The 27,574-nt window shown below is 44.7% G+C and overlaps 1 protein-coding gene across 1 annotated transcript in view; it reads left to right on the forward strand.

The window, feature by feature from the left end:
- The window catches only part of LOC147684807 (actin, cytoplasmic 1-like), a 49,309-nt gene extending 37,756 nt beyond the window's left edge, over positions 1 to 11,553 (forward strand). Inside the window, exons 5-6 of the mRNA XM_086940675.1 lie at positions 7,963 to 8,144; positions 11,058 to 11,553. Of these exons, the coding sequence (XP_086796801.1) occupies positions 7,963 to 8,144; positions 11,058 to 11,201 (326 nt within the window). The 3' untranslated portion in view covers positions 11,202 to 11,553. The remainder of the gene's footprint in view (positions 1 to 7,962; positions 8,145 to 11,057) is intronic.
- The last annotated feature ends 16,021 nt before the right edge of the window (positions 11,554 to 27,574 follow it).

A 27,574-nucleotide genomic window follows, 5' to 3' on the forward strand; every position in this document is an offset into this window, starting at 1 on the left:
TGGTGGTACTTCCTCTATCGCTCCTTTCAGAATGAGCGATAAGACCTCTGCTTTGAGAGCCGCTAGGTGCTGATGAACTCTGCAGAGGGGTGGACGATTTGGAGGCCTTTGCAAGAATTCCAGGGTGTGACCCTGTGTAATGATGTCTAATACCCATCTGTCCGATGTTATGGACTGCCAATGCGGGAGAAACTGAGAGAGGTAGTGGAACTGGTCGATCTGAAGCGGCAATGGAGGCGCCTGTGGAACATCACTGTCTGCGACCAGAGTCTTGCTTCCCTCTGGCGGCAGATTTTCTCCTTCCTTGTTGTTGGAAGGAAGTGTTTGAGGACCGATATTGCTGGTTGGAGGAGTACTGACGGTAACCCTGCTGGTTGTAAGGTTGGTACCGATTAGATTGATAAGAGGAACGTTGTTGTTGAAAGTGTCCTCTGGATCCTCGGCCACAAAAGGACTGATAACGGCCTTGTTGCAATGATCCCAAGGATCTAGCAGTGCCGGTATCTGCTTTTATCCCCTGCAACGCCTCGTCAATCTGTTTTCCAAAGAGGCTTTCTCCATCAAATGGCATGTCCAATATCTTAGACTGGACCTCCGGTCGAAAAGACGTAGCCTTGAGCCATCCCTGCCTCCGCAGGGTTACCGCCCCAGCCATTTGGCGAAAGGCTATAGACAATATGTCCATTGCCACGTCTATGGACTCCGACGCTGCTCTAGCTCCATCTTGTAGAATGGTAGTTGCCTCCTCTTTCTTGTCCTCCGGAAGGTGCGACAGGAAAGGCGCGATGTCCGACCACATCTGCCTATTGAACCGGCTCAGCAGAGCCATTGCGTTGGTAGCTTTGATGGAAGCTGCTGCCATGACCGCAAAGAGTTTACCTATGCCATCCATCTTCTTGCCCTCCTTATCGGGGGGCGCCACGCATGTAGCCATCGGGTTCTTGGAGCGCTTCTGGGCTCCTTGAGTCACCACCGAGTCTGGACAAGGATGACCAATAAGACATGCTGGAGCCTTCTCGACAGCACGATACTTCTTGTCTAGCCTGGGTATGGATGCTGGGACTGAGGCTGGATTCTTCATCAGTTTGAGTCCTTCATCCCAGATATGCTCAATGATCGGAATAGCTCTTACCGACTTCCTGGAGGACTCCTTAAAGTCGTAAAGGAAACAATCGCTTTCCTTGACTGGCATAGAAAGCTTGAACCTTTTAGCCGCTTTTTCCATCAGGTCATGAAAGCTGGCCATATATCCTCTGGTGGAGAGCTTGATTGAGGCAAAGGTGACGCCGGGGACGTTGGAGCAATATACTGGTTCCATTCGTCTCCCACTTCCTCATCCTGAGAAATTTCTCCTTCCTCCTCCTGATCCTCATGATCAGACTCATTCAGGTCATCACGAATCGTAATTACGTTTTGAACCTCCTTCCGAGGAGGGGGAGGCGGTTGAGCTATAGGCGTCTCTTTAACAGGTTGAGAGCCTTTCTCAGAGGCCGCGGAAGCATTATCTTCTGGAAAGCGACGATAATAGCGGTCTATCATACTCCTTAAGTCAGATATTAAAGAGATAGGCACCGACATTGCCTCTTCTCGCGCAGGCGTATCCACTTCCTCCTCATCATCATCATAGTGATAGGCCTGGTGAAATGACTCGTATCTCATCTGGCCCTTGACCGGCCGGTTTGTAAAGGCAAAGTCCTCCTGGTGTTCTTCCTCATCAGTGTCCTGATGCTTAATATGGAGCTGCGAAGGACTGTACGCCACACCATAGGATCCTTCCTCCTCTGATTCCTGGCAATCCAGAATGGTGGAGGGCAGCAGAGGTGAAATCTTTGGCGTGGAAAATTCCCCTTTTCTGCTCGTCAACACCCCGGTCGACGGAGCAATCCTTTTAACAGAAATATAAGTCGACGTTATTTTCGTTGGAGATGGCATCGTCGATGATTTACTCGTCGTCGACGGGATAGTCGACGGGATCGTCGACGGAACAGTCATCCGCATCGTCGACGGGATGCTCGTCGACGAAGATCTCGCCGTCGACGAAGGCCTAGCACTCACCGTCGACGGAGTCGTCGTTGTCGTCAACGTCGACGAAGTTGTCGACGTCGAGATTGTCGTCGTCGTCGTCGACGGACTGGTCGTCGTCGTCGTTGACGGAATGGTCGTCGTCGTCGACGGAATGGTCGTCGACAGTCTCGTCGGCGATCTGACTGGATTCTTAACAGATTTCGTCGATGGAAGCGACGACGGAGCCTTCTTTTCTGAGGAAGGCTTGAGAGGAGTTGGAGGGAGTGAAGTAGAAGGTTCACCTTCCTTAGATTTTCCTGCTTTTTGCTTCCTCACATCTCCTTTTTCCTCAGAGGACCCTCTTAACTTCTTAGAGGTTTGTCCCTTGGCTTCTCCTTCAGACTCTGAGTCTTGAACTTTCCTTTTCTGAAGCCATAATAGGAGGCGCCCTTCCCTATCCCTCAGAGTTTTGGGAGGGAAGGTCCGGCAATACTTGCAGTCCTTAGGGATATGCTTGGGGTACAGGCAGTACAAGCATTCCTTGTGAGGATCCTCAGAAAAAAGTCTGGCCTTGCCACAGGATCTGCAAGCTCTGAAAAGACTCTTCTTGGAGCTTTCAGACATTATGACTGAAGTAATTCTTGACAAGAAAAAAGAAGATAGTACCTGATTTCCAACTGACAAAGGTCAAAAGTTCAGTGAAGAGAGAAAAATCTGAGCAGAGCTCAGGGAGACTCCTTCTCACACGAAGGCGGTTAGAAATCTGAGGTATGGTGGCTCTGCTGGGAATGGTGTAGGCTGGGGCTGGTTGCTGATTGGCCGTAGTTTGGGCCACATAATGAGGAGGAGAGGTTACCCTCTGGTTTCTCTACTCTATGGTTTCAGGCAGTTTTTTCTTCTACTGCTATGATTATTATTTACCGGGAGACTCCCACCATGACGACGGGGAAGATACAAGCATGTGAATCTATGAAAGATTGAATACTGGAGAACCAGTTTTACATTCTTAGAAGTGGCCATTCACACCTTCATGACTCCATGGCTCTGTTAATCCTACTTTCCACCAATGGTCCACCAACTAAATTACAAATACCTGCACCTTCCATAAAATAATCTCACCTATTCTAGCACACAGGTGTAGTTCAATCGGCACCTTGCACATGCCTAGATTCACAGCGCCTGATGAAGGGCTCTGCTCTTATTTTTTTGCCTGCAATTGAAACAGCTAAACGCCTAATAAAGGGATACTTCTTATATTCTACATTTAGAATTGCTTCTGCTTACAGGTTGTCCGGACTATTTGAGTCCACAAGGGATGGAGCCAAGTCACTTCAATTACTACATGTTGAATCCAATTAATGTGTTACTTTTATTTGAATACTAACACAAATTATACAATAATTTCTGGGGTTCTAAATGAAAGTGAGTTGGGGTCTTTATAAGACATCTTGACAGCATGAAAAAACATCTGAAGTAGGCAAATTAAGTTAAATTAATTTATTTTGTGCATGATCAAACTCTCCGCGAGTAGAAAGTAAAAGAAATTAAAAGCAATTTTAGTAATTTGTGTGCATCAGAGGATTTGAAACTGTTGGGCTTATTGATGGCAAAGAGAAATGGTTTTAAATTGTAAAAAATGGTAGGATGACGAGGTGAGTTCAAGCAGAGCTTGAAAACACTAGGAGAAGGCACATCCTATGCTCTCTTCACTGGCTCCCCATTGCTCAAAGGATTAAATGGAAGTTCTTGGGCATTGCCCATAGAGCCCTTCATGGGAAGGGTCCCCATCCATAGAATAGCATTGCATGTACAGGTAGGTCAGAGAACTCTGAAGGTCACCTTGCATCTCTTTATCCTTATTCTCAGAGGATCCTGTGTAGTAAATATATGGGCTATTTTTCTTCTATCATCTCTCGGTATGAAAGATGCCTAGCAATGAAAAATGTTATGGAAATGTTATACAAAAACACAGAACTTACATTTTCACTGCATCTTTCAGGCCAGCTAATCTGTTGTAAAACCCACTGCTAAATCTATTAGGCGGTATGGTTTCGCAGACAGAGTGCTGTAACAATATAACCTTCAATGAGTGGAGGCCTTAATGTCTAGGTGTATGTATGTGTAGTATCTCTCCACTGAGAAGACCAGAGGAGACTGATAACTACACTCTCCTTCCCAAATAACACAGTCCTCCTTTCTGAGTGAGGAAAAAGGGAAATGTTAACAACAGGCAAAGAAGTTAAAATGTGAATTTTGTGTTAATGCTGAGCAGCCAATCAGGTGGACGAGAGACATCAGATATCATCAATACATTTTTTGGGGTTATGAAAAATGTGAAAGTTATAGTTTTGCTATCATACTTATACCTTCAGGGGGATGTCACAAAAGAAGAGGGGCTCCATGCCAGGATTTTAAAAAGTTTCTGTTGTGTCCTATGAAGGTAGACACCAGGAGCCAGAATGTATATTTAAGTCTTCTTTATTCAGTCTCCAGTTCAGGTTCCATCAATCTTTAGTCCAGCCAGGAGAAGTGTGGTACCAGCCCCACATGGAGCAGCCTGCCTAGCTGCCTAGCTGCCCAGCTGCCCAGCCCATCTCTAACTGACAACATTCATCCCACTCAGACACCCAGGCATTCCACGCATCACAGGCACACCAACATTCCAATGACCAACTCACACTCTGGCTGAGCAGCTAGAGGCAGCAGGGCTGGGATACATGTTATACAAATAAGTAGGGTATAACAGTTTCCTCTATATTCACTTACATCAGGTGACAATGTGGGTTAATTGGCTAAATAAATACTGAGGTCCCCATTTCGAATTTGTTGTACTGCAAAGAAGGTAAAAGAGATAACATATTTTTTTTTTAAGTAACAACTGTCATATGACCATTCCCAATCAGTTTTTGTAGGAATCCAAGGTGGAAATAAAGTCTGCCCTCAGAGAATAGATTATTTGGGTTGCAAAGAGTTAACATGTATTTTTTTCCTATAGTTCCCTTGTAGATGTTTGTTTCTAAAATAGGATTGTCCTAAACCAGAATTAATTGTAAACCAAGTGCAAATTAGATCAGAGAGAACCCTAAAGCTATTGAAAATCTGTACACTGCTGTAGCCCTAAACTCATGCGACTGACCTGGAGCAATGACCGTCTACTCCATTTTCACAACTAACATGTTCCTGATTACGATAGTTAAAGAAATGTGCTATGTTCTACACATTATTTCTGAAAAACAGATCTCCTAGTGAGCCTACAAAGAGGAGGGAAGTTCTCCACTCGCCTGTAGATTCCTTATGACGTCTGTATTTTCAGTTTTTCCCTAAACTCCTTATATGACGAAGGTTTCAGTCGTTAAATAGATTTGCATGTACAACAAAATACATACCAAGAGAATGATAAAAACTCATAATTATTTAGTTGAACTGTATGCTTTCATATTCCATAGGATCTCAAGCCCTTTTTCTACGACTCAATATGGGATCTGTATCTTATATTCTTTAGGGGTGGGTGAAAAATTACGTTCCGCCTGAGAAATTTTGATCTCTCCGAGTTACTCACGCCATATTCCGCCAATCGCTGCGTGGCTGATTTTGTTCCCCGCGAGGCTCAAAATATTGGAGCTGGTGAGCACAAGCGAGATTTGGCGTCTCCTAACACAATTTTCTAACCTGGGTGGACGCGAGCATTCACGGTCAGAGGGCTGCTATTTGAGTAGATTTGCCTCAACACACAAGTAGATTTTCTATTTGAGTGGAGCAAAATCAACTCAAATGGCCGCGCGTTCCGTTTGTGCTGATTTTCAGCATTGCTCGCGCTACCAGTGCTAAATTGCAGCGCCAGCAGGATATTTTCCACCTGTTGGCGAAATTCTGTGGAGTGAAACTCTGCAAGTTCCACCCACCCTAATATTCTTGTGACAGTTTTATGAATCTATAATCCTTATTCAATGCTAAATAGATGTCTACAGTGCTAAGCAATCCTAAAAATAGTAAAAGGGAAGCAGTCTGTGCTCTGAAGACAAGAAAGTAACAAATGGCAGCAAAATGAGAGAGTAGAATAATCCGGTCCTACAGAGCCATATTGGTCATAATTTAGAAACCATACCAATAAAATCCTAGGTATCCTTCTTGAAGAAGCGCACACACAATACTAATGGGTGGAATTCTTCTAGGCATTTGACTCTATTCTGCATTCTTATTCCAGTCTCTGACTTTTTCATGATTTGTTTCATCAAACAACATTAATCATTTTGTATTTATCGTGTTTGTAATTATTTACCATAAAAGCTCCAGTGACTTGGGTATAAAATAATAATTGCCAAATAGAACAATTTAATTGTTGGTGATCGCTCCAACCACTAAATATTATGAACTATCTGTTCAATTCAAAATTCACATAATTCTGAAGACTGATTGCCACTCTCTAAGCCAGATATTGTGGATCAGCTCAAAGTCAAGCAATACATGAGCCGCCTTGACACCATGATGTAAATTACAATGCCAGAGAACCTGGAGCATTTGATTAAGTTTTGCGTAAAGGCTCGTAGACCTCAATAATTGGCTCATAAGGAAGAACAAGGTGTGTGCTGCATTTACAGAAATAGACAATTTCATACAGGTAGGCCAATCACTCTTCCAACTACTCTCAAAAAATGAGTCAACAACATCTTCCCATTGAAGCTCACACTCTCTTTTTACCTGAACTCACTTTTTGATCTTAAGAGATTTTCATGAATCGGAGGCTCCCTGCAAGTATTCTGTCCATGGTATGGATTGTAAAAGGCAAGAATGTTAATCAGCTTACTGTATCACTCCTCCTCCACTTGGTTCAAACATCTTGCTACAGGATCTAAGATTACCATCAATAAATAACGTGTATGCCTTTTTCTATAAACCAAACTCCAATCGCCACATTACTGACTAGATAGAACATAGTTATATGCACAAGTGGGGCTAGGGCACTAATAAAGGTCAAGTATCTTTAATAGTGCCCTTTCGCAGGGCCCGTGGGCATTGTAGCACCTGCCCGACAAAAAGCATGCCCTATGATGAAGCATGGCATCAATTTGGATGTGTGAGGGCACCAAGTCATTATCATTCCCCAGGGTTCAAACCTAGCTTTCTTTTTCTATTTTTTTTGAAAAAATACCTCCTTGATTTATCAATAGAACATAGAGCACATGCCATTATTTTAATAAATTATATATTATGCAAACCTCTACGTGTTCTTGTTTAACCAAATCCAAAGTATTCATAGAAGTTCATATATTCAAGATAAAAGGCATACTCTTATACACTTTAACCAAGAGATTATAAATTGGCAAAATAACCTCTCCACGACATTTTCTTCTCTGTGATTTGGCAAAGGAAATCCCTGGATATGAAAACATTTTTGAGCCCAAACGAATTTCACTGTCAGAGATCAAAATTACACCAAAGGAAAGGGGAAATACATCAAGTGAATATGATGCATCACGTATTGCTACAGAAAATAGTACTTTAAGACGTTAGATGTACCCCGTGCCTTCAGAATACTGTGTAGGTGATACTGGCGTAGGGATTTATTTATTTATTTATTTATTTATACGATTTGTAGAGCGCATACGTTTGCCCTTGGGCGTCTTGGCGCTAAGATTACTAAAAGGATCTCTGAGTAATGGCAGCGTTTTAGGCGGAAGATTCATTACTGGTTAAATAACCAAGTCTTCACCAGCTTCCTAAACTGAAGGAGAGACTGTGCCGATCTTACTACTGCATGATGTAGGTCTGAAATTGGAGGGATAACGCCTAGTTATAAAATATATTGCAACACTGGTGAAAACTCAATATATTGTTTATGTTGCAAAGGTAACCTCATGTTCTTGAGAGAGAAAACTGTTAATTTTGTCTTGGGGGAATTGTTTTTTATTGTGGTGGTGCACTATGTCCTTTGCTGACCTGTCCATTCATTCCTGGCAGGAATGGAAGTGGCTGGAATCCATGAGACTACATACATGTCCATCATGAAATGTGATCTTGATATCCGTAAGGACCTGTACGCTAACATTGTGCTATCTGGAGGTACGACCATGTACCCAGGCATTGCTGACCGAATGCAGAAGGAGATCACAACCCTTTCACCACAAACAATGAAGATTAAGGTAATTTCCAACAGCAGCACCACATGCAAGCAATGGAACCATTGGGGTGTATGATGCGACATCACAAACGTTTACATTGCATCCCTTTACATCGGCGTCTTTACATCGCATGCACATTTACAACGCATTCTTTCACCACGCAAACCATTACTTAGCTTACGCATTCAAACACATGCAAAACACATTTACAATGCACACAAACACCCCACATGGTTTAACATCGCAATTTTTTCCCAAATACCCCCTACATAACACACACTCACCTAAAGCCTAAAAAAGTACCCTACACTTCCCTAAACCCTAACCCCTAATACACTACGCTAAACACACTTCCCTAAACCCCAAACACTACACTGTCTGCACAATCCCCAGCCACTGCCCTAAACCCTAAACACTGCACTGTCCGCACAATCTCCAGACACTGCCCTAAACCCTAATCTCCAGACACTGCCCTAAACCCTAATCTGCACACACTGCCCTAAACCCTAATCTCCACACACTGCCCTAAACCCTAAACACTAAACTTTAAGCCCCCTTACCTCTTTCTCCTCGCGTCGTCCCGGTGGTCCTCCGCCTCTTCCCCGGTGCGTGTCTGTGCCGCCCGCCTCTAGTCAATTACACCAAATACAATCTAAAAGCATATGCGTGGTAAATGCGCATGTTATCTAATGATGCGCGGTGTAATGGTCTGCATCCTAACGTTGCTTGAGTTGTAACGCTTGCGATGTAAACGCATGCGACCTAACGCATGCGTTGTAATAGATGTAACCCAAACCATTAAAATGAACTGGATTTGAGGCTAGTTTACTGTATAGGCTTGAAGTCATCATTGGCTCAGACCCTTCGACTACTAATACTAGAACGACTATGCATTATCAAACTGCACAGTGGGTCAAACCTATCAGCTGTAGAAGGAGAGCTAAATGCATGTAAGATTAAATTATTGGATACTTTTGTTAAATGTGTATCCACACCATCCAGGTTCTCTGAGTACTTGACAAATGAAAACAGATTATAGGAATACCGAACATCACACACAGAAGAAAACAATATAATTTTAAGACAATTCCATAATCACTGATCAAGACCCAAAGCAACATAATTATGGGCCAGAAGTACTAACATTAGGAATACCAATTTCCTAATTGCGATTCTCTCTTAATCGTAATTTGGAAATCAGTATCTCTAATGTATGAAACTCTTTTGAGTTTCATTAGCAATTCCTAGTGGGTCACAAGTAGACCTACGCCATGCATATTAATGAGGTAGGTTGCAATTTGCAACCCGTTAGGATTGCAGCCATAACAAGGATGGCGGTCTGGTGAGGTCAGTGATTGCTTTTTACTAAAGCAGTCTTTTTTTTACAATGCAGCCTGTTTTCCTTCAAGGAAAACGGGATGCAATTAAAAAGAAAAAATGAAAAAATAAAACTTTGCAGTTTCATTTTTTAAGAGTAGGCAGTGGTCCATTTGACCAATGGACCACTGCCTGCCCTTAAAAAATATTTGTTTTCCATTCTCAAAGAGGAAGGAGTCCCCTGGTGACCACTTCCTATTTGCGAATGAGTTACCACTTCCTTCAAAGTGTCAATAAAATATGAATGTTTTGTGACCGTAATTCGGTCACAAAAGATTCATACATTCAATTTAGATTTGGTATTTGCAAGGGATACCCTGAACACGCCCCTACCAAATACCGAATCGCAATTTGTGTTTTGTTCATATGTAAAAGCATTTTGATCAGCCATTTCCAACAGCAAAAATGCATAGTACTTGTGGCCCTAAATCTTCAATTATTCTATGAAAATAGGTAACGAGGTGGCCATTGTAAAGGCCCTCGGGAAATCAAACCATAATTTGGGAGCCCTCTGAATATTGTATAGTGTCTACTATGGAATCAAAAACATGCCTTTGTTCCCAACAATGTAGAAGAGAAGCACACGTTTATGATTCCATGGTACCAGCACTACAAATGTCTTTATATGAAACACCCTGACTCTCCACCCAACCAACATTCTCAGGGAAGGAGAAGCCTATAAGTGCAGAGAATATCATGGCAAGGTGGGTGGAGCAAAAACAAATAAATCCAATGCCTTGTCCCTCGTGGGTTGACCACGAAGGTAGGGGTCTAGAACAGCCACAACACACTGGCAAAACCATTCCTTATAACTTCCAGTTATCAGAGTTAAAAGGTCTTACAAGTCTACAATCTACAGAGCAAAAAAAATATTGCCTGTCCCTCAAACTTAATTAGACTTATAATAGCCTAAAAGAAAGATTTTTTTTAAATGTCATTAACCATGCAGCCCAGGCCCCCACACTCCCCGCACCAAAGATTGGTGCAAGGTGATACAGGACTATTTTCATTCTAAATTCATGAACAGCAAACTACTCCAAACATTGACAAAAGAAGAGAAGTGGGTTTAAGAGAAGGAAAATTATCTTAATCTTGACCCAAGTGTGCTTAGCCAATATCTTGCCCTGAACTGCAATGCCATGCTAAATCCAGCTATAAGATGCAGATGAATGAGTGAATAAGAGTGAAGGGGAGCAAGAGGGAGAGAAGCAGAGAAAGGTGTGGGCATGCATCACAGAACCCCAGACAGAGGCCAAGGTTCTGCTTGCACTGCAAAGAATGCCTTCTGATTGCTACTCCTCTTAGTGTAAATGATAACGAAGAAAAGATTGAAAGAGGAAGATGGCAAACGTTTAGCATTAGTAGAAACAGTATTCCCATATGCTGGCAGGATAATGCCTAACTGAAGACAGAAATGTACCTTTCACATCGCTACAACCTGTAGCTAAGCTTAGTACTCAAGAGGGAGAATAGGATCCGAAAAATGCTCTCTGTCTACCTCGGTCCAAAGATTGTTGTTGCACATGTTCATATAATTCTTCTGTTTTTCTTACACAGATCATTGCCCCACCTGAGCGCAAGTACTCGGTCTGGATCGGTGGCTCCATCCTGGCCTCCCTGTCCACCTTCCAGCAGATGTGGATCAGCAAGCAGGAGTACGATGAGTCCGGCCCTTCCATCGTCCACCGCAAATGCTTCTAAGTGGACTCCCCATAAAGTTACAGAGAAACAAACACCAAAGCAACCATAGACAAGGCTTTTTATAATTTTTATACCTTGCATTTTTATACCCTTAGTCGAGATTTTAAACATTGTTGAGCATTAGAAGAAAGAGGTGATGGTACTCTACTCTTGTAAAGAGTTTCTCCATACAGAATCCATGCAGGATCTATTGTACAACCATGCCTTTCCAAAAGAAAGATGACTTCATACCAGTGTTCCTAGGTTTAAAATGCCTTTTGAACCACGAGAAAAGACACCTGAGGCACCTATTGGCAGTCAATGTGTTTGTAAATGCATCTCGTTCTGGTTTAATAAATCTGTGTTCATATCACCAGCTTTTATATCATCTTGGCAGAGTTCAGTTGGCGTGGATGTTGGTTTGTCTCCTCTTCTGGGGACATCTTGTACAATATTGGAGTCCATGGGCCTCATTAATGAGGCCGTGTGTCACTTTTACGACGCCGTTGCGTCACTTTTTGTGACGCACCAGCAGCGTAAAAAATGTGCCTTGTTGCACCATATTTACAAAGTGACGCATCTAGGTAGATGCGTCACTTTGTAAACCCCTGCACTACATTATACCTGCGCCAGGTATAATGTATGCAGGGGGGCATTATGACGCAGGAAAAGGCCATAGAAGTGACGCAGTGAAATCTATAAGATTTCACTGCGCCACTTCTAGTACGCAAATGCGTCAATTTCTTACGCCTGCCTCACAGCAGGCGTAAGACTGACGCAGGCCCTTTCACATGGGGCTTGCCCCATGTGAAAGGACATATTGCTGGAGTTGCGTCACTTTTGTGACACACTCCAGCAATGCGTCACTTTTGCGCCATACAGATACGTCAGAAATACTAACGTATCTGTAACTCCTTGTGCAATGATGCGTCATACTGTAAATATGATGCATCATTGGTGTTGCAAGGAGGGCGCAATGAAAAGTGACGCATCGCTGTTTTCACACAGCGATGCGTCACTTTTCATAAATGAGGCCCCATGATCCTGGCCAGACGCTGCCCTACAGGGAATAAGCCATAACGCCTGAATACCTTTGTGGGCGGCGCTGTTTTTCATCGAAATGCCCACAACACAGTGTTTCACTGAGATCAAGCAAAACCTGAGTGTTTTCTTGACTGGTTCAACTACAAAGAATAAAAAAAGTTTGATAGCCGTTTGTTTTTAATAGAAAATAAAGGTACGAAGTTTGGAGGGTTTTTGGGTTGTCAAATTATATATTTACTGGCTGATTGCAGGTAGTTCATCTGAATAACCTAAGGGGCTCAGTGCATGTAAAAATCCAAAGTAAGTCTGCAGTGTGGTTCACAGAGTTAAAAACATCTGCTTATGACGTGATCTGTCATTTGCGGTTGACAAGTTTGTCTTTCAGCAATGCTCACTCAGCCTGCTATCCTTCCGAGCTACGGAAATTTAGCACTATTAAATTAGGTGATAGTCACCTATATTATTTACAGAGATTAGAAGTTTCACAAGTGGGGTATAAAGTTATAGATTTACATATATATATATATATATATATATATATATATATATATATATAAATATATATACTACTATTATAAAGAGAGAACACAAACCTTTGAGCCAGGTAAACTTAAAAAGTAATGCACCAATCACTACACCCAATACACCATATGAAAGGGGAGATATAGCAGAAGGACATAGGCTATAGATGTGTACACCATATACATTACAAAGCAAAAACGCTAAAAGTGTAAAAGTAGTCCCTTGGGGGCGTGGTCGTATGTAACAACGTGGCTGTGGGCGTATCAAACAACCAATGTGGATGTATAACATTTGCAAATACCTATTTAGATACACACATACAGCCATCAGAAAATGCTATTTAGATACACACATACAGCCATCAGAGCAGGAAGAAAATCAACACATACAGCCATCAGAGCAGGAAGAAAATCAGCGCAGTATAACAAATATACTTACAACATTTGCAAAAACATCGGAAATGCTAAGGAAAATCAGCGCAGTATAACAAACATAATTATAAACAGCGCAGTAGCAAATACATCGGAAATGCGATACACACATACAGCCATCAGCGCAGTATAAGAGGGGCGCGCTATATACACACATTCCTCGTAGTTACCCTCATTACATTAACGCCTTCGTACTCCCATTACATTCTAAAGCGGCCGTGCATTCAATACATGATGACTCAACAATTACGTCACACAGGGGGCAGGGTGAATACGATTGTAGACCAATCAAAACGCAGCAAAGAACACACATGAACGACTTTCCAAACAACTCTCTAACCATTGGCCAACGACTTCATAAAGGGGCAAGACCGGAAGAAAACAAGGCGCCGTTTCATCACATACAAAATGCTATCGAGCATTGATTTATGCGTTTGAAACATAGCGAAACAGTTAGCCGAAGGTGTATTTAAATACTGCAATCCCATTCAAAAATAACGCAAAACTTAGACGAAGGCGTCTTCACATAGCGCAGACCCGTTCTTACACTGCGCGCAAATGAGCCGAAGGCGTGTTCACATAGCCCGGACATTACCGAAGGCGTCACAGCGCATCACACAACAATCATTAGGAGGACATTACACTCGCGCGCTGCCTTATATACAAAGCGCTCCATTTACCAGAAGGCGTGTTTGCATAGCCCCGAGATTAGCCGAAGGCGTCAGAGCACATCAAACAACAAACGTCTTCACATAGCGCTGACCCGTTCTGACACTGCGCTCAACTGAGACGAAGGCGTGTTTCCTTAGCCCCGACATTACCCGAAGGCGTCAGAGCGCATCACACAACAAACATAAGGAGGACATTACACTCGTGCGCTCCCGTTAATACAAAGCGCTCCATTAAGCCGAACGCATGTTTACATAGCCCCGAGATTACCCGAAGGCGTCAGAGCACATCAAACAACAAACATAAGAACAACGAGGGGGCGTGGCTAGCAGCCGATGATGGCGGCAGCAACCTAGAGAGGCTCCCGTAGCTAGGCGGCTTCCCGCAACAATCCGCATGCCAATCCGCGCACTACTCAGTCCGGAGAGGGTGTACTGGGTGCAGTGACCGGGCGGCACCGGCGCAGAAAATTTGGGAGTGCCTGGACCCCGATTTCGGGGCGAAACTTCATCTCCATCCCTTGGGCGAGACGGGCCTGGTGACACGAGGCGAGCAGCGGTGTCGAGTGAATCCTGAGGCCGGGCGGAAGTTCATCCTCCCCGGCGCAACCATCCGGAAGTAGCCGACGACGCCATCGCCCGACACCTTTGGCTGGCGATCCTTCCCCGCCGGCTGCTCTACCCCTCCCGTGGAATACACAGTGACGCTGGGCATCTGTGCCCCTTGGCTGCGCTCGACGCGGACCGGAGGTCCTGCACGGCACCAGACGCCATTTTTGCTGAATTGGCCGAGGCCGCCAACGCTCCGCGGCGGCCGGCGACACTTGCACAGTACCAGCGGACGTTGGCATCCCACCACTGCTGAACCCCCCCTGCATTCCCTTTTCCCCCTCCGGCCCGTTCCAGCTTGGACTTTGTCTCACTGGACAGCAATGGCGGGGAAGGGACAGCGACAGAATGCTGCTCAAGCGAGGCTTGGGAAATATGCCTATGAGGGCCAGTCGGCCACACAATCTGAGCAGCGCAAATCATTGGGGAAGGGTTCTGACAATGACGGCGCAAAAAAGGCCACGCTGGACGACGTGCTACGGACACTGGAGCAGGTGCAGGCCACGGTGGGTTCGACCGCGGCGGAGGTTACCCTGATCAGAGCCGACCTCCAGAAAATGAGCGAAAGGGTGAAGCAGGTGGAGGTAGTGACCAAATCGTTGATAGAAGACGTTTCGGACCTGCAGGTGGCAATGGAGAGGCTGCAGGCGGACAATAAACTTTTGAAAAGTAAGCTGGACGACCAGGAGGGGCGTTCCAGACGCAACAACGTCCGTATTTTGGGGGTCCCGGAGTCTGAAACAAAGGGGGCCATGGACCTATATGTTGAAGACCTTATAAAGACCAAACTGGCCCCGAAGGGACTATCAAACTTCTTCACAGTAGAACGGGCCCATCGGGTCCCGGGCGGGACGCCCACCCCGGGTGCAACTCCGCGCCCCATCCTGGCGAGACTCTTCAATTTTCGAGACCGCGATGCAGTCCTCAAGGCCGCTAGGGTGGCACTGCCCATCCAAATCCAGAATTCAAGGATTTCCTTTTTCCCCGACTACACGGCGGAGGTCACCCGCAAGAGGAGGACTTTCCTCGAAGTTAAAAAGTCGCTTCGCGACCAAGAACTGCCGTACTCCATGCTGTTTCCGGCCCGGCTACGAGTGGTAGCGGATAAGAAGGTCTGGTTTTTCGACTCGGCAGAGAATGCCAGGGAATGGCTGGATGGCTGGCGCACAGTGGACCGCACCTCTAACCGTCGACGCAACAGATCGGGAGGGACGAGCCGGCGGGGCTCCCGCTCCCCATCCAGGACCAGCGAGAATGGAACACCGCCACAAGACCAATTGGGAGCGGATGGCGGCAAATGAAGATACCACAAGGGACTATCGTGTTACTCCTGAACTCTACTCCCACTGATTCTCTATTGAGCCGTTAATGGACACTGGCCCGGACGCCCAAGGGCTGCAGAGGGACCGCCTACTTTGGGGGACACTCTCCCCCGACGTGCAAGTACTCTGTTTCAGCTATGGGTTGAGCGCTCTGCTAAGTTGGGGTGGCGGGCAGTTTTGAGTCCGTTTGGCAGGGAGGCAGGGTGGGGGGTGTTGGGGGGGGGACTTGTTTGGTTTTACGGGAAATTCATGCTATCGTATGAACAATGTAGAATGTACTGTGCTGTTTACTGGAACGATGTTGAGAGGGCGGGCCATGTGCTGCGGGTTCAGGCCCCTGAGTTTCGAGGGTGGTGGGTGAGCGGCGTAACGTGATGCAGGCGGGTGAGACGCGATTGGGCGGCTCCTCCCTCAAGCTTCTGGCATGGAACGTGCGTGGATTGGGTGATAAAGTGAAGCGAGGCCTTGTTCTGTCCGAGGTCAAGCGACATAAACCTGACCTCATACTCCTTCAAGAGACCCATCTAATGGGTACTGCCACCAAGGCCCTGGACAGGCGGGGGTACTCAATGTTGGCCCACTCCGAATTTTCCACTGGGTCCCGGGGCACAGGTATCCTGCTTAGAAAATCCTCAACTTTTATCACCATTTGCACAAAAACCGACTCACAGGGCTGTTTTGCGGCAGTGAGTGGTCAATGGGAGGGGCGCCCCCTGACAATAGTATCAGTGTACATCCCGCCGTCCTTACACTCTGTGATGCTGCCTGCCCTGGGCGATTTCCTACTGTCCCTCCCCGAGGGTGACACCTTGTTGGGCGGGGACTTTAATTCCCCTGCCGACCCACTACTCGACAGGTTCCCCGCACCCGCTCTCCCCGGGGGTCCTTCCAGATTCCAAAGGTTCCTTGAGGCGTTGGGGCTGGTAGACATATGGCGGCACGTCCACCCTACATTACGACAGTACACCTTCCATTCCGCCGTTCACAATAGCCTGTCCCGCATTGACCACTTTCTGGCGCTCGGGGATGGTTTGCAGCGCGTAGAGGAGGTGCTCATTCATCCAAGGGGCATTTCGGATCACTCCCCACTGACTCTCACCATTACCTCACAAACACGCTCACGCCACCGTGTCTTCCCGATGCATGCTTCATATCTTAAGGTGCCGAAGGTCCGGAAAGCACTGCAGACCGCCACAACACAGTACTTTATAGAGAACGAGCCTACCGCGGCCTCGGCTGAGGTGCTATGGGAGGCCTATAAGACTGTCCTGAGGGGGCAGGCCATTAGCTCCATAACCTCATATAGGCGAGAACAGGCGGCGGACCACTTGGCGCTCGAGATACGACTGCGCGACGCAACCGCAGCCCATGAAGCGGGCCCCACTGACGACACACTGCATGCGCTCACGCTGGCCCAGCGTCTCTATACAGACCATGCTCGACACATTGCCCAAGGTCACATCTCTGACACACAAAACCGAGTGTACGATCTGGGGGACAAAGCAGGGAAGATGCTGGCCTGGCTAGACAAAAGAGGCGGGAGTGCCAGGGGGATCCAACAGGTCAGGGATGTCCTGGGGAACATTCACACGGACCCAGCTCGGATAGTAGAAGAGCTGGCTGCCCACTTCGAGAAAGTCTACACCCCGGAGCGGGACGTCACGGCCATTGCGGCCCAAAGCGCACTGTATGATCTGCACATCCCGGCGCTGTTGCCCGAGGCGGCGGCTGAGCTTGAGACGCCGTTCACTGCTGACGAACTGCGGATCGCCATTGGGGCCCTGCATACGGGCAAGGCGCTCGGACCAAACGGCATTCCAATTGAATGGTTCCAAGACCGCACTGCTGTTATTAGCCCATACCTGCTTCGAATGTATGAGGAGTGCCGTACGGCGGGGGTACTCCCGTTAGACCAACGAACGGCCACGATAGTGGCTATCCCTAAGCCTGGCAAACCTCCGGAGGACTGCTCCTCATACCGCCCTATATCCTTACTCAACGCAGAAAGTAAAATCCTGGCGAAACTGCTGGCAAATCGTCTCCTGCCCCACCTCTCTGATCTAATTCACCCAGACCAGTCCGGGTTCATGCCCCACAGGAACACCTCACTCAATCTACGACGGGTGCATGGGGTGTTGGCCAAAACGGATGAACTCGACGAACCAGCGGCCATCTTGGCCTTGGATGCCAAGATGGCCTTTGATATGGTTGAATGGGCCTATCTCTTCGAGGTTCTCCAGTACATGGGTTTCGGCCCTGTTTTCATATCCTGGATTAAACTGCTGTACACTGGGCCGGTAGCGCATGTGGTGGCGAATGGCCACATTTCGCGCTCCTTTCCGCTCAGACGCGGCACTCGGCAGGGCTGCCCTCTTTCCCCCCTACTATTTGCACTGTCGCTAGAGCCCTTGGCAATCCGCATTAGGACCACCCCCTTGCTCAAGGGGATTCAATGGAGGGAGGGCTGGGAGGACCGCATTTCGCTCTACGCGGATGATATGCTTGTATACCTGACGGATCCTGACCATGGCATCCCGGCTCTTTTAAGTATCTGCAATGCCCATGGGGAGGTGTCGGGCTACACAATTAATTGGACTAAATCTGAACTATACACCCTGGCGGGCGGCCCACCCACGGTTGGCTCAGACTGCCCCTTGCGGTTGGCCGGCACGTCCTTCAAATATCTTGGTGTTCATGTTACGAGTGACCCGACGGAATTTGAAAAGTTGAACTTGGAGCCGCCGCTGGACCGCCTCAGGCGAGATGCGAGCTTCTGGGCAGGATTACCGCTAACGATGCTGGGAAAAGCAGCCCTCTTTAAGATGAAATCCCTGCCCCGCTTTCTGTACATTCTGGACAACACCCCCTTTGCAGTGCCCCCCAGGTACTTCAAAAGGGTGGCGGCAGTGGTCACCAGTCTACTATGGCACAATCGCCCGGCACGGATAGCTCACGCCAAACTCTGTAAAGGTTGGTACGAGGGTGGCATCGCACTCCCTAACCTTCAACTTTATTATTGGGCGGCTCAGCTTAGACCGATTAATCAATGGCTGCATGCATCACAATCGGACCCTGCATTCCAGGCGGATCGGCCCAGCTAGGGGCGGGTACCCTGCTGGCCCCGCTCTATGACAAGCGTAAACTCAGGTTGTTGAGGGGGCCCACGAAGATCACAGTTTCCGTCTGGCACGCAGCCACCGCTGCGCTAGGCTGGAAAGATACTATCACTAAGCTCACCCCGCTTTGGGATTCGCGTGCTCTGGGCAACCTTCGGACCAGTAAAGGGTTCTCCCGCTGGGACGACATAGGCATCTCAACAGTGGGAGACATGTGGGACCATGGGGCTGTCATCACGTTCGCCCGCCTGAAGGAACTCTACGAAATGGGACCACATGAAACCTATCGGTATGTTCAAGTGCGTCATGCTCTGCTGGCGGTTATTCCGGTGGGGTCAACTCTCCCGGAGTCATCCCCGCTAGAGGATCGCCTCCTAACTGACTATATGGTGGAGAAGGCCACCTCCCTTACCTACCGGAAACTCCTGAATAATTCCCCAGACCCGCTAGTGCCTCTTAAGGGAAAATGGGAGCAGGACGTGGGGGAGATGGATGAACACGAATGGAACGAGGCACTGGCATCCCCTAAAGAGGCGGGCATATCCTCTAGAATGAGACTCATCCAACTCAAGGTTCTGCACAGGACATACTACACCAGAACATTGCTTCATCACATACAGCGAGCCCCTGACCCCTTCTGCTTGCGCGGCTGCGGGGAGGAGGGCACACTACTCCATACACTCTGGGACTGCTCCCTCATACAAACATACTGGCGTCAGGTCATGCGCACCGTCTCACAAGTCCTAGAGGTCTCAGTGCTTCCTGAACCACGTCGCTGTCTTCTTAATGTGTGGGAACCAACTGACCTGTCCCGACATGGTCGCATCTGGGTGACGATTGGTATGATGGTGGCGAAGAGGGACATCGCGCATCGCTGGGGGGTGGCAGATCTGCCGAAGGCCTCCCAATGGTGTGTGAATATGGATAGGACCATGGCCACGGAGCGGGCGGTGTATTTATCCAGGGGGTGCCCGGCCAAGTGGAACAAAGTTTGGTCCCCGTGGAATGCTTACCGGGGTGAGATTTGTGAGCCACTCCCTGAAGGGGACACACTGGAGTCGGATGAGGATGAGTGACTGAGAGGGGAGGGCATGGGGGTGGGAGGAGGGGCTGCACTGGGTGGGGGCGTTATAACGGAATGGGGCAATTGCTACGGTAATTACCAAAATGTGAAAAGCGCAAATTGAATGGACTCAGAGGCACATTTCCGCCTGCATGGCATTCAGTTTCTTGTGTCGATGGCAACGTGATTTCCCGAAGTTTGAATGTTTTTCTTTTTAGGTATTAAACAAAAAACGGAAACCTCATAATTTGGCAAGGACCATTCGCAACTCCTTCTTCACAATTTCCTTTCGGTACCTTATCCTCAAGTCCTCACGACAGCCTGTACTGTGTTACTGCATATTTATTGCTTATACGCTATGTTAGCGGCCGGCCCGGTTGGGTTGTAGGCCACGTGCTGTGTACTAATCTGTGAAGAATCAATAAAGGTTTTCAAAAAAAAAAAAAAAAAAAAAAAAAAAACATAAGAACAACAAATTACATAAAGCTAATTTAAAGATACATGAGGGAAAAGGTGACAATTGTGCACAAACAAAATACATGAAGGTTATAAAAACGAACAGCAGCAAACAATAACAAGTGTGCAGGTTACAACACAAAACAAACAACAATTAGAGGCAATATATATGCTCCACACTCAGGCACAAAAATAAACACACATCAAATAACAAACATAAGGAGGACATTACACACTAACAAATTACAAAAGCTGACTTAAGGATACATGAGGGAAAAGGTGATAATTCAGCCCAAACAAAATACATGAGGTAGCAAAAATAAACAGCAGGAAACAATAACAAGTGTGCAGGTTACAACACAAAACAAACAACAATTAGAGGTATAATCCTGCAATATATGCTCCACACTCAAATATAAGAGGTAGCATACATTCTATTACAAGGGAAAAGTGGTGTGTGGAACTAACAGAACTGAAACATAAGGAGCACATTACACGTACACAGATTACAAAACCAGACGTTAACATACATAAGGGAAAAGTGACAATTGTGACCAAAACTAAATACATAAGGTAACAAAAACTGCCAGCAGGAAACAGTGACAAGTCTGCAGGTTACAAAACAAAACAACGTACAATTACAGGTTTAATACTGCAATATATGCTACACACTCAGGCACAAGAATAAACGTTACGTAGGTAATAGTGGCACTTGTGCAAGTATCAACAGCAAACAAAATTTCAGAGGTTGCATACTGTGTGTTACAAGGGAAAAGTGGTGCGTGCAACTTACAAACAGGTGCTAAACACAAGTACAAGGAAAATTAAAACATAAGAAGCACATTACATGTGAACAGATTACAAAAGCCGACTTACAATACATGAGGGAAAAGTGACAATTGTGACCCAAAAAATTTAAACAAAAAAATCACGTTACATGTGAAGAGATTACAAAACCAAACCTTAAAATACAAGAGGGAAAAGTGACAATTGTGACTAAATAAAAAGAAAAAAAAAAGAAAAAACTGACAGGAGTAAACCGTGACAAGTGTGCAGGTTACAATAAACATAAGGAGCAGATTACACGTGAAGAAATTACAAAAGCACACGTTAACATACATGAGGGAAAAGTGACAATTGTGAACAAAAAATATACATGAAGTAGCAAAAACTGCCCGGAGGAAACAGTGACAAGTGTGCAGGTTACAAGACAAAACAACGTACAATTAGAGGTATAATACTGCAATATATGCTACACACTCAGGCACAAAAATAAACGTTACGTAGGCAATAGTGGCACTTGTGCAAGTATCAACAGCAAACAAAATTTAAGAGGTTGCATACTGTGTGTTACAAGGGAAAAGTGGTGTGTGCAACTTACAAACAGGTACTAAACACAAGTACAAGGATAATTAAAATATAAGAAGCACATTACATGTGAACAGATTTCAAAAGCAGACCTTACGATACAAGAGGGAAAAGTGACAATTGTGACCAAAAAAAAAAGTAATTACCAAAAACTGCCAGGAGCAAACCGTGACAAGTGTGCAGGTCACAATAAACATAAGGAGCACATTACACGTGAACAAATTACAAAAGCACACGTTAACATACATTAGGAAAAAGTGACAATGGAGAACAAAAAATATACATAAGGTAGCAAAAACTGCCAGGAAGAAACAGTGACAAGTGTGCAGGTTACAAGGAACATAAGGAGCACAATACACATAAACAGATTACAAAAGCAGACGTTAAGATACATAAGGAAAAAGTGACAATTGTGACATTACTACGCAAAAACAATTAGGGAAAGCAACAGTGAACATCAACGTAACTACATTACTCTCTCTTTTGAAAATATTTAAAACACATTCATTTCAATATGGTGAAGAGGAAAACACATCTTTCACGGACTACATACAAAAAACGCGCAAACACAAACAAGCGCATAAGACTGACACAAACAAATAATGAGGAAACATTACATAAAATCGATGCACCATCAACCTCATATCTTTCACAAACAACAAATACAACACATTCACAGCAGCATTATAACAGTACTCCACAGCTAACAACCTCTAATACCACACATGTGGACAACACTAACAAGACCAACAAAGGCACCACTCACATACAAAAACAGCAAACTTTATTAACTCCAAATATGCAATCACAACAAGAAGAACATACAGTACAACACACAAACACTCTCAGAGCTGCATTCAACTACAACCCACTTCATGACTACTGCAACAGTCCACATGTCAAAATTGGAGACATGGACAATGTCTGTACTCACTGCAACCCACCTAAATGGAAGGCAGAACCTAAAGGCCTTTGCTGCTCATCAGGAAAAGTACTTATTAACAACATTCCAGATCCACCGCCACTCATTAGACAACTACTAGATGGCACTCACACACTTTCAAATCATTTCTTAACAAACACACGCCGTTACAATACTCTATTCCAAATGACATCCTTTGGTGCAAATGAAGTTAGGGAAGGCAATTTCATGCCAACATTTAAAATACAGGGACAGTTATACCACTTGATTGGAAGTATGCTTCCAATGGAAGGGAAAGCGCCACAGTTCCTACAAATATATTTCCTATCCCAACAACAACAAATAGACGCACGCTCACACATGGTGCCAAATTTAAACACACACCTTATACAACTACAACAAGACACATTGCACCATCATAACACATACATTCGTTCACTAAAGTACAACTATGAAATGAATTCACAAGAGGAAGATTTGCGCATTATTATACACGCTGATAAACGGCCACCAAATACACATGCAGGAAGATATAATGCACCAACTACCGATGAAGTTGCAGTTCTTTTAGTCAATGAAAACAAGGGACCACGCGACATTGTATTACATACCCGAGAGGGAGTATTACGCAATGTATCTGAATTACATAGATCCTATGATCCTTTACAGTACCCCATCCTATTCCCTACAGGTGAAGATGGTTATTGTCTCAATATACCACAAACAAACTCTGCAACAAACAAAACAGTTATATGCATACAGTACTATGCCTATACTCTTATGGTTAGAAATACAACTTTCAATACCTTGCATTGGTTCCGCAATCTCTTCAATCAATACATTGTAGATATGATGGCCAAAATGATCACAGAAAGACTAGACTTTATCAGGCACAATCAAAAACAACTACGCGCAAACAACTACATAAATTTAAAAGATGCTGTCAATCAAGATCACAACGTACAAGCTCAAGACATTGGACAGCATGTTATTTTACCAGCTACCTTCACTGGATCACCAAGGTACATGCATGAAAAAACACAAGATGCTATGACATACGTCAGGCACTTGGGCAGACCAGACTTATTCATTACTTTCACATGCAATCCAGAGTGGCAAGAAATTAAAAATCAACTGTTCCCAAAACAAAAACCATGCGATAGACATGACATCGTTGCACGGGTCTTCAATTTGAAAGTTAAAACACTAATGAAACTATTAACACAACAGGGTATCTTTGGATCTGCTAAAGCTTACGTATTTACTATTGAATGGCAAAAGAGAGGACTACCTCATGTACACATACTATTATGGCTTGAACCAAAAATTAATGCCGATGACGTTGATCTCATTATCTCCGCAGAGCTGCCTGATCCTATTAACGATCGAAAACTATTTCTTATTGTCAAGAAAAACATGATACATGGTCCTTGTGGTGAACACAACATTCTTTCACCATGTATGAAAAACGGGATTTGCACCAAAAAATACCCACGCCCTCTCATTAATGAGACAGAAACTGGGGTTAACGGCCACCCCATTTATCGTAGGAGGAACACCGAACATGGTGGACATACTGTCACAATGACGGTTAGAGGACAGGAAGTCACTGTCAATAATCAGTGGGTTGTTCCATATTCACCACTACTCTGTCGCACTTTCAATGCTCACATTAATATTGAATACTGCCAATCTGTTAAAGCTATCAAATATATTTGCAAATATATTAACAAAGGCTCGGATCAAGCAACTGCTGCTATTGAAAACAAACACAATGAAATAGACACATATCTAAATGGACGGTATATTAGCACTTCCGAAGCAGTGTGGCGCATTCTAGAGTTTAACATTCATGAACGCCATCCCACTGTCACACATCTAGCTGTGCATCTTGAAAATGGTCAAAGAGTCTATTTCAATGATAAAAACATTCTACATGTAGCACAAAACCCAACGCACACAACGCTTACTGCCTTCTTCCAATTGTGTGCCACCGACAATTTTGCAAAAACATTGCTATACCAAGAAGTACCACAGTACTATACATGGTCAAAATTAAGTTTTAAACGGCGAAAACGTGGACAGCAAGTATTAGGACACCCTGGTGTAAAAAAAGACTCAGCTCTTGGTAGAATGTACACTATTCACCCAAACCAATCGGAGTGTTTCCACTTATGCATTCTTTTACAACATGTTCGTGGACCTACAGGCTTTGACACTCTTTTAACGGTTAACGGACAACTAATGCCTACCTATTAAGCAGCGTGTAAAGAACTTGGACTCATTGAAGGCGACCAACATTGGAAACATACATTAGGTGATGCTGCACTTTCACATTCCCCATCTACGCTACGTGAATTGTTTGTTACTATTCTGCTGTTTTGTAACCCATCTGATCCTCTTACTTTATGGGACCAATACAAAGAAGATTTGTGTGAAGATATACTACATAATAGGCGTCAAGAAACAAATGATGAAGCAATACCAATGAGTAATGACATATTTAACCAGGATCTCATACTAATTGAAGACTCTGTGTATGTACTAAGTGAAAAAACGTTAATAAATTTCAAACTGCCGCAAACAAATAGAACTATACATACACCGTACAACCATACTGATTTACAAAACTCTACAGATAATTTACTGCAATACATTGCACAACATTTGCCAAACTTAGTACCCGATCAAACAATAGCATACAACACCATTGTTGAAAGTGTGGAAACAAAAGATGGAAAAATATTCTTCTTAGACGCACCAGGAGGGACTGGGAAAACTTACTTTATCAACCTAATACTTGCAAAAATACGCTCTTTAGGACTATTGGCTCTGGCAGTTGCATCTTCTGGAATAGCTGCCACTTTGCTAACTAGAGGAAAAACAGCACACTCCACGTTTAAACTACCTTTAACTGTTTCCATTGAAAAGGAATCCACTTGCTCAGTACGCAAAAACTGACCCTTAGGCACCCTGCTTCAAAAAGTGTCTCTTATTATGTGGGACGAATGTACTATGACACATCGCGCACATATAGACGCCGTACACAGAACTCTACAAGACATTAGAAATTGTCCTACAATCATGGGTGGGGTCACTTTTGGCTTTGCAGGTGACTTCCGTCAGACTCTTCCTGTTGTCCCAAGAGGAACACGTGCTGATATACTAAAAGCATGCTTAAAAGCATCACACCTATGGGATTCCGTACAAACTCTTACCTTACGCACTAACATGAGAACACATTTAGGAGGTGGAAATAATCTCTTTGCTGATCTTCTACTCCAAGTTGGTAATGGAGATTTACACAACACAAATGATAAAATTAATATTGAAAATTTAGGGACGGCTGTCTCGAACTTACAGGAACTCATACAACATGTATACCCAGACGTTCAGAATATTATTAACAAAGACAACCAATGGATTTGTGAAAGAGCTATAGTTGCACCCAGAAACACAAGTGTCAACCACATCAATGAACACATACTACTTCAAATACCAGGGGAAACAAAAGTATATAAATCCATTGACACAGTATTAGATACTGAAGATGCAGTACATTATCCTCAAGAATTCCTAAACTCACTTAACCCTTCGGGACTTCCACCTCATGTACTCAAAATAAAAGTTGGCATTCCAATCATCTTATTGCGAAACCTACATCCGCCAAATCTATGCAATGGAACCCGACTACAAGTTAAAAGTCTTTTACCTTATGTCATTAAAGCAACTATTATATCTGGCCCTGCTGCAGGCCAGTTAGCTCACATTCCACGCATACCCATGATACCTACAGATCTACCATTTCAATTTAAACTTTTGCAATTCCCGATTAACATTGCCTTTGCTTCTACCATTAACAAATCGCAAGGTCAAACATATAAAGTTATAGGCATCGACTTACGAGAAGAGTGCTTCACTCATGGGCAGTTATATGTTGCACTCTCTCGCACCGGGAATGTGCAAAATCAATTTATTCTACATCCTCATTCAAATGACACTAAAAATGTAGTTTACCGCGAAATCTTACAATAATAACATAGTTCATCTGTAACAACATTACACACTTTACTTTTCACCCCCGGACAACGTCGGGACGGGCTGCTAGTATGTATGTATGTATGTGTATATATATATATATATATATATATATATATATATATATATATATATATATATATATATATATATATATTAATTACCACCCTGCTCTTAATGGGCTCCCAAGAGCCTCACTCTGAGCTGTGTATAAAATCACCTGGGGTAAATCCATTGCCTGAAATTGGAGTTTCACTCTGGAACCTAATTACTGCTACAATTTGAGTTTGTGGGGTCAGAATGAGGAATGAATTGTGGATACAGTTGCACTGCAAACACAAGGGGATTATGGATGGAGTGCTGAAACTTTTAAGACACTCGCCCGCGGTCACAGGTCTGGGTTGATTCCATCATATTTCTTTAGCTCACTTCGCCACCCCAGTTTGGACCCAGCCATATGCAAATCAGTCTTGACTCTGTGCTTCATTGGAGCAGTCCAGCCCGAACTGCCAGACCAGGTTCTCCGTGGATCAGATACAAGCCTCCTGAGACACCCCTCATCAGCCAGGCAAGCTTGAATCCAGTGGCCAAGTGAGCAAGGGACCAAGACCCCAGGATGCTTGTTTCTGGTCCCAGAAAGACCTGGCTTGGCAGTTCGGGCTGGACTGTTCCCATAAGGACCAGGGTCAAAGATGATTTGCATATGGCGCAGTCTGAACTGGGGTAGCAAAGTGAGCTAAAGAACAATGATGGATTCATCCCCGATCTGTGACTGGGGTGAGTGTTTGAAAAGGTCCAGCGCTTCGTTCATCATCTCCTTGTGTTTGCTTTGTTC

This window comes from Lissotriton vulgaris, chromosome 10 (assembly GCF_964263255.1).
Source record: "Lissotriton vulgaris chromosome 10, aLisVul1.2, whole genome shotgun sequence".
In the NCBI taxonomy this organism is placed as follows: domain Eukaryota; kingdom Metazoa; phylum Chordata; class Amphibia; order Caudata; family Salamandridae; genus Lissotriton; species Lissotriton vulgaris.